This window comes from Arabidopsis lyrata (assembly GCF_000004255.2).
Source record: "Arabidopsis lyrata subsp. lyrata unplaced genomic scaffold ARALYscaffold_4, whole genome shotgun sequence".
NCBI lineage: Eukaryota > Viridiplantae > Streptophyta > Magnoliopsida > Brassicales > Brassicaceae > Arabidopsis > Arabidopsis lyrata.
The window spans coordinates 2,816,646-2,829,314 of NW_003302552.1; the positions used below are offsets into that span (position 1 = coordinate 2,816,646).

Sequence of the window (12,669 nt, forward strand, 5' to 3'; positions counted from 1 at the left end):
GGTATTCGCGGAGAATCAACGAATTCCTAACGTTCTCTCGTTTCTGGTATTCTGAGGAATCAACAGATCCAAGAAACCCTAGTTTTCCGGTATTCCGAAGAATCAACGGATCTCTAGTTCTATCCATTAAAGCTTCCACTACTTCAGTTGGTATCAGAGCTGCGTCTCTTTGATTTCTCAATCGAAGAACGATTATGGTGATCATGTTGAGTGGTAACTTTTATCCTTTTGCAGAAGAAAGTTTGTTTGAAGATAGTTACAGAGAAATCTACGGTGATCATATCTATGATATCTATGAAGATGATGCCTTGGTTATTGATCATGTAGATTTTGTGTTCAACGATGGTGCGTTCGAGAAAATCTGTGCAGAATTCGAGCAAGATGTGATATGTGCAGAATTCGTGAAAGATACTCATCGTGCAAAATTCGGGTCAAATCGCGTTCATGCAAATTTCGTGTCAAACCAGGTTCGTGCAAAAATTGGGTCTGATGAGATTCGTGCAAAAATCGGGGAAAATCTAGAGATGGAGATAAAGATGGATCTGCGAAGATCTTCTATGCTGAAAACTTTGTTGAAGATTCGAGGGCGAATCTTTCTTGGTCGGCGAAAGCTGATGCAGCGCAGATACAAGATTCGAGGACGAATCTTTTCTTGGCCGGCGAGACCTGATGCAGCGTAGAATTAGGATAATTCCCATTTATTTATATTTTAATTATATTATTTATTTTAGTCTTTATCTTTTAGTGTTCTAGAATATTCTAGGGTTTTCTTATGTTTTATTATAAATAAGCCGTTAAGGCCTCCTTTTGTATGCAGTTGATTGATTAATAAAATTAAAGAGTTTTTAGCTTTTCAGAGAAGAGTATTCTCTAGTCCTTGTTTTCGGTAGATCTCGAGAGATCTTAACGATTATAAGAAGACATAGGATTCGGTATTCGCGGAGAATCAACGAATTTTTAACGTTCTCTCGTTTCTGGTATTCTGAGGAATCAACAGATCTGAGAAACCCTAGTTTTCCGGTATTTTGAAGAATCAACGGATCTCTAGTTCTATCCATTAAAGCTTCCGCTACTTCACCATGGCTCGTTTTAATTACAAATGAAAGACATTTACAAAAGCTAAATGCAAATCCTGGGTAGAAAACAATATAAAAGTAGAGAAATTAACATGCAAATCCAAATGTAAAATTCATAATTTTGAAAACTAAGAAGAAATTGTGGAATAGAAAATTGGATGAATATGGAAACTTCAATTTCTTTTACTCGATTGAAGTCGCAGGAAACGGCAATCAGAAAAATAATGTTGTTTCATTGTTTAAGAGGAGAGGAAAATGGCTAATCTTGTGATCGTGGGTAAAAAACAGTTGAATTGATTTATTTTTTCTGTCCGATTTTTTTTTATCAGATAATAAAGTGAAAGAGCAAGAATTGAGACTTAAGCCATATGGCAGATGGAGAGGATTGCAGTTATTGTAAAAATGACCGTTGATTTAGTATAATTAGAAATTAGATGTTTGATGAATATGAGGTTTTTCCTCCGTCAATTTATTTTTGTTTTTATTTTTGTTTCTGCAATTTGGAGAATAAGAGCTGAAAATTTTCAAAGAATCGGACCTATTTATGAAGCTCATTCATGAGCATAAATGTGAGTCCAGTTGCTTCTCTTTGCACCAAACAAAACCGAAAAATACGGACCGATCGAATCACCGAATTACCGAATTACCGAATTCTTTAAAAAATTTCATAAGTTTTTAAATTTTTGAACATTTTCTACTTTTTTGGTCTCAACAGAACCGAAATTTGTCAAATACTAGATTTTAACCCGCGGTACACCGCGGGGCTATATTTTCTTAAAAAAATCAAAATGTAATTTGTTTGATAGATTATTTTGATTGTTAATTTTAGGATTTCACCCGTGGTATACTATCTTTTATAAATATCAACCCAAACCCGTCCCATCATATTACCCGTCCCGTGAAATTAAACATCATTTAGTTATTTTTCTTTTTAATAATACTTTTATTTAAAAGCTATATAATTCAAGTCAATTTAAAAATTTCTTTTAAATGGTTCCCATAAGATATATATACATATATATTAAATTTGTATAGAGTTGAAATAATATTAATATTACAAACTTTTTATATAATTTAAATATTATAAATATTTTTAAAAATATGCAATATATATTTTTTGTTATTGAATAAGAGGATATTATGTGTAAGAAATGTAGAAAATAAGAGTTTAATATTTTTATTATGGAGTCGCAAGAAAAATCTTTTATTTCTATACATGTTATTCGCTTATTAATAATAAAAGAAAACAAATCCTTTAAATTAGATATTAACTAAAATAAACGCACCATAATTACTTATTAAGTAACAACCAATAAATTTCACCAAAAATAGGTAACAACCAATAAATTCTAAACGCAGTAATTAAAGAATGAGATATTAAAAAAAAATATCAAATAAGATATAAGAATCTTAAAATAATTGAATATCTAAATAATTTAATTGTTAGTGTCGATTTTAATGCCTTCATTAATGTGGATTTTTTTTTTTACAGAGAAATATTTCCTAAAGATTATCACATTAATGACTCAGAAAATTAAGGAAGATATGAATTTATGATTCTCGAAATCGTGTTGGTAATATCTTTAATTAATATTTTTCAAATTTAAATAATTAATGCCAATGGCATTCATCCGTAAATACATTCCAACTCCAGGATTTATTTGCTAAAAGTCATCCAAAAATGTATATATAGATACCGAAAATACCAAATATTCGACTACAACTTAGGCTCTAAATGATTACCCACCAAATGAATGAGATGAAAACAAATTGATGAAAAAAATTGAGATGAATAGTTTTCATCATGTCCATCTCTTGTAGAGTTGATGAAAACTTTTCTCTTTATTCTCTTCTTTGTTCATCTCATTAGAGATGAAAGAGATGAATAATTGATTTAACACTTTCATCTCAAATGGTAAAATTTAAGATGAATCTAGTTTTCATCCAATTTTTTTCATCTAGTGATGCAACCATTTACAGCCTTATTTTAGGTGAACCGAACCGAACTTTTCAAAAGTTTGTAAGGTCAAAAAGTTGGGTTCTATTGGAGTTACAAAGTCTTTATATCGGAACATATATTCCTCCTTTCTTCCGGTGAATTTACCAAACTAAAGCCACACTTCACCACCTCGCAATCTTCGATCGCTTCCATACCATCTGTCACTTCAAACTCAATATAGGTTTCAGTACAAACACATTTCTCTTCATCGTCATCTTCACTTATTTTGTTGATATCCAACCTACTTGTAAAGCCAATAAAGACATGAGACGACACAAGCTTCCGTGGTGTGTCACTTGGTTCGCTCCAACCTCCAACAGTCCAGCTAAAGCGCTGACTAGACCCGTATTCATTCTTGAACTCACAATTACATTTTAATAAGACACGTTTCCTCTGGTTGTGGTAGCCATCAAATAAGATAACAGCGCATAGACCAATCCCAGTAAACTTGTTGTCACACCAGTGTGCAGGCAGCTTGGGCTTTAACACCGATCCAGAGGCTTGGTGACTGAACCACGCTGGTACTTCCCAACCAGGAAAACAAGTTCCAATCAAAGCTTCCGAAACTAAACCCTGCAAAAGAGATTACCAAAACAAGATCAGATACCACAGATGCAGCAAGGAAGACTGGAAATTGATAGAGAGAAATAGATATACCCCATTGTATTGAGTGAGTTCATCTCGCACTAACTGGCTTCTCCGCAGAGTATAGGATATGATACTATCCTTTGCGTCTTGATCCAACTTGTTGCAGTTGGTAAAACTGAAGGTGGCATGGATTTGATCAGACAACACCGAAAAGGCTATAGGATCTGCAACTCTTTTCAGTGAATCACAGCCATGTGCATCAAAGTACTGTAGTTTTGGTGGAAGCATCGGAACAGATCTCAGCTTCGTGCAATGCTTCACGTCAAGCCATTTCAGATTATAAAGTTTCCCAATGTCAGGTTGCAGGCTGACAAAATCATTTCCACTCAAACATAGATGTCGCAGTGACGATACTCTGTTAACAGCACATGGCCATTCTGTCATGGATCCTAGAGTTTGTAAGAACATATCTGCAGAAGCTGGGCCTTCGGATCCAGTGAAGCATGAGATGCTTGGCATCTCTTTTGCTCCTGTCCCATCGAAAAGTAAAGTGTGGAGATGTTTTAAGCTATTCCTGACATCCGGAAGATTCTTAAGCCTTGAACAACCAGAGAGTATTAGCTTGTCAAGAGCTTTCAGGTTGCCCAGACAATTGGGAAGACACGCCAACATTTTGCAATTTTTCAAATTCAACACGACAAGCCTCTGGAGTTTCTGTATAGCCTGAGGAAGTCCTTTGATTGCTGTGCCATCCAAATGTAGAAATTCTACACTTTCTGAAATTAGCTGAAATTCCTCTAGGTTTGAGCAATCACTGAGGATGAGTGTTTTCAGAGAGATTAAATTCACCTCCGGAAGAGAACAAAGACGTATGCATCCTCTTAGATTCAGGAAAACAAGAGACTTCATATTTTGAATCTCCAACGGAAACTCATCCAAACTCGTGCACCCTTCCAGATTTAGTCTTTGAAGATTTTCAGCCTTTGACAGTGCTGACAAGTCGAGCAGCTCACTTGAGTGGCTTAGATCTACCCACTTCAACCGTGGTGTATCCTATCAAAATTCAACAAGATCAAAAATATTTACGCCATCTAATGAAAACATATATGCAAAAAGATGGCACACAAAGACATACCTTTTCGCCTTCCCAAACTCGTGTAATCTTGCTGTATGGCAGCCTAAGGTCAACAAGATTCTCGGGTCTGAAGTCTGGTGGAAGCTCCTCCAATGGGAATTTCACCCAATGAAGATATCGAACCTCTCCCAAGGGAAATTCAAGCCCATCCGGGAAGTTTAATTTGCACTCAGCGTTACATTGCCGAGGACAACATGAATCATATATTTTCATGTATCGAAGATTGCGCATATCAATGAAGGTTAAAATGTCCAAGCACATGCTCTTCGTTAACTTTGACGTGTCTAAGAAAATACCTCTTACAATATTGGCATCCTGTTCGCAAGTCAAAAGATAACATGTTAGCAAAGCATACACGATGTCTTAATGTAACCGGAAATTTATAGTTTAACAAGAAGCCTTGTCTATATAAAAGTTTTTCTATTTTCTAAGTTATCATTTATTATTGTTATTTCCCGTTTACAAAGTACATAGTGGAAAAAGAGTTCACGATCTATCTTAAAAATTTAAAAATGTTGATTTAATCTCACTGTTCAGGTTTCAGACAGGACAACAGTTTTATCTCTATTTCCTATAGAATAGCCAGGGAAACATGACTGGAAATTCTCTTTAGAGAAAAAAACTTACTGATTTTTTCATTTTCATTAGCTTGTTGATGATATCTTCGTAGTTCCACAGCCTAAGCCACCGAGGAGAACCAAGGTCTTTAGAGAATGTATATAGTGGAACATTCATCTCTACTCGGCCACCAGCAATTGTAATCAGGAACTTGTTGACAAGATCTTTTACTTCACTCACAGCATTAGTAGAGTCAGGATCTCCTGAATCTAGTAAACTCCTAACAAAGTACTCATCCTCTGATTTGAAAAAGCACACTATGTCGAGAAACACATCTTTCTGCTTCTCAGTAAGTTTAAGTTGATCAGTAGAGAATCCCCCGACATCTTGATCTTTCTGCTTCTCACTAAGTTTAAGTTGATCAGTAGAGAATCCCCCGACACCTTGGAACATCCTATTGGATTGTTTTGTCAACATTTCCAATATAGGTGCCCAGTGAACCTCGTCTTTCTCATAAAGTTCCCTACCTAGTAATTTAAGAGTCAATGGGTGTCCTCGAGCATAATCCACAAACATTCTAGAGAGCGTCAGTAAGCTACTGGTGAAATTAAAATTTTGACCATGGAAGGCATGATAACTAAATAGCTGAAGGGCCACTCTGTCGTTCAATTTTGGGACCACATAGGTATCATCAGCAAATCCCTCAAGCAATGACTTGTCACACGTTGTTATAATAATCTTGCTTCCCTTCTTAATCCAGTCAAGTTCACCGAGGAGAAACTCTAACTGTCTCTTGTCACTCACGTCATCGAGAATAGCAAAAATTTTGGTCTTGAGTAGTGCAACTTTCACAGATCCATGTGTTGTCTCGTCACCTATATCTGGAACCTTTCCCTTGAGTAAATCTTCCAGGAGTGTCCTTCGCAGCTGCACTGGCCTATCGTCCTCTGAATTCTTACTGATATCTAGATAAGTAACGCAACTTATAAACTTTCGTTTCCACTTTTCGTGCAGCATCATTGCGAGAGTGGTTTTACCAATACCAGGCATCCCAACAACTCCAATAATTTGAGTATCATTGCCGTCAAAATCTAATTTATTCTCCAATTGCTTCATACGTTGCTCCATTCCAAAGAAAGACGGTTTTTCTCCTTCCTGCTGCGTAATAATCCTTAGAACTTCCTTGACGATATGTTTGATGAACTCGCTCTCAGAACTGCCATAACCATTACGAAAAAAACGTATAAGTGACAACGAAGATATAAACCCGAGGAATCAAGTGATTTCAGCAAACAATCAATTCAAGTCAGTAATAAATTATTATTTCCAATTACCTGTACTCATCCAAGTAGAAGCCCATCGTGGACGCCATAGACATCAAAGCTTCCATCCATTTAGTATTGATATGGTGATCCTGATTCATACGGCACAAACTCCTAAAGTTATCACCGAATACTCCCTTCAGTTTTTTAACCTGTGATGGCTCCACCTTGTAGAAGATTGGAATGGCTACGAGTTTGCCTTCGTCTCTGAGCTCTTTGATCTTCACCAGCTCATTTAAGCACCAAGCCGATTCTGTATACCTGCTAGAGATTATTACGAGTGCAAGTTTTGACTCCTCGATCCTCTTGAAAAGGTATCCAAGATCTACACCCTTTACCTCCATTTCATCTAGGAAGAAGCTGACTCCGTTCATTTTCAAGGCGTGCGTTAAGTAGCTGACAAAATGACGACGCATATCCTTTCCTCGAAAATTGATGTACACTTGATGCTTTTGGTCGTAGGTTACCATAGCAGAGCTTTCGCTTACATTTTCTTGCTTCTTTTCTTCTGTATCCTGTAGCTCAGGGGTTGTTACATCAGAGTCTTTTCCGGGAAGTTTAGGTTCAGTTGGAAGGCTATAAGTTTCCCTTGGAAGAAAGCTCAGAGCCATATGGACTTTCTTGACGATGTCATAAATAAGCGCGGCTTCATCACTGCGAAATGAATATAAGAAAACAATTGAGACACCCTGATCGATGGTAGCAGCACACTCAATTATTGCTATATGATTGACAACACTCTATAGCTTGAGGAGGGGAAAATCCATACCTTTTATCATTTAACACCAAACCCATATTTCCCGAAACGAATTCCAATGCTTCCTTCCATCTCTTGAGCATGTCAAACTCAGTATGCTTCCCGAGATCCCACAAGGAAGATCCGAAATCTCCCTCAAGATTTTTCACTTGCGATGGATCCAGCTTGTAGAAAATGGGAATGGCAATAAGTTTGCCTTGCTCAACTCGTTCCTTGATCTTCACCAGCTCGTCTAAGCACCATGTAGATTCAGTGTACCTTTCCGATAAGATTACAAGAGCCACACTCGATTCTTCAATAACCTCGAAAAGATCTTTGTATCCACGATACATCGGCTGGTCTACAAAGACGTTGACTCCGCCTCTTATCAAAGCCATCTCGAGGTGAGCGACAAAGCTCTGGCGCAGCTCGGCTCCTCGAAAATTGAGGAACACTCTTGGTGATTTCATGTTGGTTGCTTTGTATGTCGCCATGGAAGAATTTCTCTCTAAGGAATTAGTTTACTTACAGAGACGAATTCGAAAATTTGGGGTAATGAGTTTGGGAAAATCAACATCTTCTTCGTCAACGTTTGGTATCGCAACACCACTATCCAATTTTTAATTCCACAGATTTGTGTATTACTTGTCGAATCCGCCACTTACTTGTTGAGCTGTCCATAGCCTGGTGGTCCCTACTGATACCAGCAATAATCGAAGGGTTGGTTTTTCTCAATTTAAAACTCCAGATCCAGATCCAGTGATGCTGAAGACTGAAGAGTCAAGACTCAAGAGCAGGTCAATGGGCAAAAAGCTTATGTCATGAGTTTTTATTTTGATCAAAATTAATGGGCCTTCACACACCCATTATCAGCCCACTAATTACTGTAGGTAGCGGACTTTGTGTTGAAAAGAATCAACCGCCACGGAAGTTGGGATTGAGGAAAGTAAGCAAAAATGGCGACTTGGATAACGTTACAGCCTCCGAATTCATGTTATTTACGGCTGATGCCATCATCAGCGCCGTCGCCTCGAAGTCACCGTTGTCTCCTTAAGCCATTTCGATGCGTTCCACTTCAACAACAAGAGCCTCAGCTCGAGCAGTCGCAGCAGGTACCAAACAAGTGTTTGGACATTAAAAATCGATGAAATTGAAATCGGATTTGACAATTGATTGAGGATTTTTGTGAAGGGAGACGATGAAGCCGTGATTTTGTGTGAGGACTGTAACGGGAAAGGATGGTTGATCTGCGATGTCTGTAATGGACAGAAAACAAATGTGAAGTCTGAGAACAATCGAATCTATCGACGTTGTCCAACTTGTAAAGCTGTGAGTTTTCGTAACTTCAATTAGGTTAAACAATTGATAAGTAACGTACGAGTGAAGCTATGGATTGGTTATCTGAATTTGAGAACTTGAATGATGTTATAACAGGTGGGATTTGTGTTGTGTAGAAAGTGTAAAGTGTTCAAGTGTGTCACGTTTCCTAATTCAGAAGACGGTGATGAACTTATGTTCTAAGCTCTCCTTGTGGTATCAACACTCTTCTTCTCCAACTAAGGACACCATTTGAGTTTTCAGGTTCCTTTCTTCTTCCAATGGTTATATATAACTGTTGTTCTTACTCGCCAAGCTCGAATATCCGATGTAGCCATATGTATGATAAGCACTTTGTAACATTAATCAGACTAGTGATTGCATTTGCTTCTTAACTGATCTCTATGTTCATGTGTGAAGCTGACTTTTTAACCTTTCCTGGTTGATTTTTGTCTGTAATGTGTCTCATTGATTTATCCTTAAAAAAAATAGGATTTCCTTGTCGAGTCGTTTAGGGTATAACCTCGACACTCATCTTTAGAGCAGAAAACTATTGAGTCATTGTCGTACACTCCAACGGTTTTTATGATTCCAAGGCATATGGTTAATCTTCTGCTGGATCTTGCTGTCTTTATAGAACCTGCAATTTATTATCCTCGATATCAGGTTCAGGAGATAAATGCACATGCATTAGGTGATTTGTTCTAGAATGGTGTTAAATCTCAAGGTACAGATGTCATGTGGTGTTTTCCGTTTTATCGGATCTCTATGTTTATGTTTTGACTTTGACTCTCATTAATCATTTGGCAGAGAACTAACATGTGATTTCATGAACATCTTTATCTCCCTTTCTTGAATCATGTTTGGTTTAGGAGATTGTCTAGTCATTCCTTTTGATATTGCCGTACTCTTTTGAGATGATCGTATATGCATGTGATCACACTAATGGAGGTAACTAGTTTACATAAGAATATTCCTGTGACTTTGCTATTAGCTTATTATATTACTAAGTATCCTTATTATAGCTTTAGTTTTCGTAAGAGAAGCTTAGGATACCGTACTTTTTCCTTTGAATTGTTTAATAACCACATTCCACTAGGTGATTAAAAGTACAATTCCGTAATTGTTGCTATGATTAGGTTATCCTACTATTTTAAATCTCTGATTAAACTGCAACTTCCATTCACATGGTTGTTCCTGAAAGTACGCAAACTGCCCAACTAGAAACATGAACCATCTATTTGTTTTCTCTCTCTCTTCTTATTTCTCTATAGGCATAGCATTTTGGATCCTTGTGAGTTTGATTTCTGCTTAAGAGTTAAAAAGAAAAAATGCAGACGTTTAATCTGTGCATGTCATTCTCCTTTTGTTTCATTAGGTTCTATCTTGAGATTATAGATCAACTTCTATAGTATCCAAACTACGATGAATTTTCTTGCCGATGTGATATTTTTCTACTGACTTGTGTTGCATACATGCAGACGACTGGATTACAATGGATTTAAAACACTTTGTGTAAAAGTTCAGATATGGTTTCTGCTTGATTCACTCATATAGTATTTGATTTGTTTTTGGGCTACTGCATTTTGTCATCATAGCTAGTTAGATCAATGGGCTGGTGGGTTTTTATGAGAAATTCCACTAGAGCAGAGAAAGAACAAAGAGTCATTTTAAGTTTTCATCAGTCAGAGGTAACCGCAACAAAAGTCGAAAACAGAGCAGAGAAAGAATAAAGACTCTCAAGGAACAGAGGTCGTCCTGACAGTTTCAATGATCCGTTTGTACATTCAATTATTCAAATCTCTCCTCTTACTCAGAAATTTGAAGCACATATATCCATATTCCTAGAGAAAAAGTGGGAATAAGCAGAATGGCTCAAGTCAGTTCAAGAGGAGGAAGAAGAAGATACAGAAGCAAGCAATGAACAAAACTATCTGCACATTGGGCTGTTGTGAGGTTGGTGTGAAGGAGTCTTAGGGCAGTCCGATGGATGCCGGTAACTCGTCTTATCATCTGCTGCTGCATTGAACTTACACTCCTGCTTAGCTGTGGTTGTCGTCACCAGGTACCCTTCGTTCTTCTCCTCCATCATCTTCAATATGCTCTCAAAAACAGAAACTTCACACGGAATCCTCAAGACACCGGTTTGTTGAAACCCGAACTCTTCTTCTGCCTCACGCAGAAGAACATAGAAAGCTTGGTGGCTGAGGTACTCTGTTGGTATTGTGTACCTCTTCTTCTCTAACCCAACAGAGACAGCTAGATACCCTTTAGGCACAGATGTTACATCTGTAAATGACAGTGTCCTCTTCAGAAACTTGATGCCCTTGCTTCCCCCGCCATTGCTGTTGTTGTCTTCGTTGTTGTTGTTGGCTGCTTTTGATGCAATTGCTTGTTTTCGCCATTTCTTGAGGAGCTGTTGAAGCTTCACGATCTCTCTGATCTTGTTTGACTTCTTGGCTTCCATGGTGGAGATAGAAGACAAGACAAGAAATGGGTTTGGTACTACTATGTTTTGTCTAGCGTTTGTCTCTTTCTATGTGTGTAGTGATTAGGACGTGGTGTTTTGAGCATTGGGGATATATAGAGGTGGTGAGTGGTGACCATGGAATTCTGATTTAATTATTTAATTTATTACAGGTTTCTGTTTAAAATATTGTGCTAAACTGCTAATCATATGCTTTGGGGTAATTTTTTTTTAATGATCTAAACCAACTTGAATTTGTGGACAAACAAAATTAAACAGCTTGTACTTACAAAATTATATAAACATAACGTCAAGATTGTCACCAACACAGACACGAAGCTGGCTCAAGCATCGCTTAAATCCATGAGACACAATCTATTATTGAGATATACTCGTTTCGTTGATACTTGACTCTGATTTCATTCACTCAGCAGTACGTACTCTTGGCTTCTGTTGCCAAATCTTATGGTATCTTTCTCAAAAAGCTCGTAGTACCGTTGTGGCTCAATCGGAGTTTCGTTGATGTAAGTATAATTGGTACTACCAAGATCCATAATGTAAGGCCTCACTTGGTTGTTTGTTTCTGGTTGTTTCTCTTTTTCCACCTCGCGGTACTGAATAACAGCATGTTGCTTGCTACAAGATGGGTGATCAGTAGGAATGTCGGCGATCTTTCTCTCACGTCCAAAGAGGTAGCAGCTTTGGTAATGAATGCAGAGTGGCTCATTCAGTGGTTCACCATCTTTTAAAACATAAAGTCTCCTCCATCTGTCGTTGGGTTTTCTTGTTTTGTAACTGAATTTAACCGAAAAATACAGAAAAAAAATATACAAAATACGAAAAAATTAGAAATAAAATTAAATTTGGTTCGATTATGCAAGAGTATTTAACTTTGAAAAATATATAACTAACAACATTTGGATATGTTGATTCTTTAAAGTATTTGATTGTTTTGAGTCTAAAAATAATTAATATTTTTGAGTTTGTAATTAATAGTTTTGGGTATTGTGGGTATTAATTTTAGGTATATTTTAAGTTTTCTAGATATTTTGGTTATCGTTTCAGTTCGGTTTGGTTCGATTTCGATTGGTTTGGATAGAGGATTTTACAAACCATTTAGTTATTTTAGAAACTTCGGTGTAAATGTTTGAGGAAAAAAAAAAAAAAAAACTTTGGTGTGAATAACTGAATATGGTTCGGTTCGATTCGGTCGGTTATTCTGATACCTGTTTTTTTCAAGCTCTAATTGTGACCACAACAGATCCATTTTGTTCCAAAAAAAAAACAGATCCATTTAGTTAAATAAAATAGATGATTAAATCAAAAAAAAAAATAAAAAAATAAAAAAATTGAGACAATAAACAAGAAACAAAAGAATAATGACACTGTTGTGAAACTTATTGTTGTCTCATTCCATTCCATGAATAATGATACATATATATAGGTATATAAACCTAGGGTTTTAGAGTAC

General features: G+C 36.8%; 3 protein-coding genes across 3 annotated transcripts; 1 reads left to right on the forward strand and 2 right to left on the reverse strand.

The window, feature by feature from the left end:
• Positions 1-2,989: 2,989 nt before the first annotated feature.
• On the reverse strand, positions 2,990-8,120 carry LOC9316647 (disease resistance-like protein CSA1). The gene is made up of 6 exons (XM_021027588.1): positions 7,448-8,120; positions 6,691-7,332; positions 5,426-6,572; positions 4,799-5,113; positions 3,733-4,716; positions 2,990-3,648 (listed from the first exon to the last, which is right to left on the reverse strand). The coding sequence occupies exons 1-6, from the start codon at positions 7,906-7,908 to the stop codon at positions 3,127-3,129; spliced, it is 4,071 nt and encodes a 1,356-aa protein (XP_020883247.1). The 5' UTR covers positions 7,909-8,120; the 3' UTR covers positions 2,990-3,126.
• Positions 8,121-8,328: 208 nt separating this feature from the next.
• On the forward strand, positions 8,329-9,130 carry LOC9316648. The gene is made up of 3 exons (XM_021027589.1): positions 8,329-8,526; positions 8,606-8,743; positions 8,849-9,130. Exons 1-3 carry the CDS (start codon positions 8,371-8,373, stop codon positions 8,933-8,935), a joined length of 381 nt encoding a protein of 126 aa, XP_020883248.1. The 5' UTR covers positions 8,329-8,370; the 3' UTR covers positions 8,936-9,130.
• A 1,317-nt stretch (positions 9,131-10,447) lies between these two features.
• Positions 10,448-12,427, reverse strand: LOC9314820 (auxin-responsive protein SAUR32). The gene has a single exon (XM_002880535.2). The coding sequence runs from the start codon at positions 11,196-11,198 to the stop codon at positions 10,662-10,664; it is 537 nt and encodes a 178-aa protein (XP_002880581.2). The 5' UTR covers positions 11,199-12,427; the 3' UTR covers positions 10,448-10,661.
• Between the last annotated feature and the right edge of the window lie 242 nt (positions 12,428-12,669).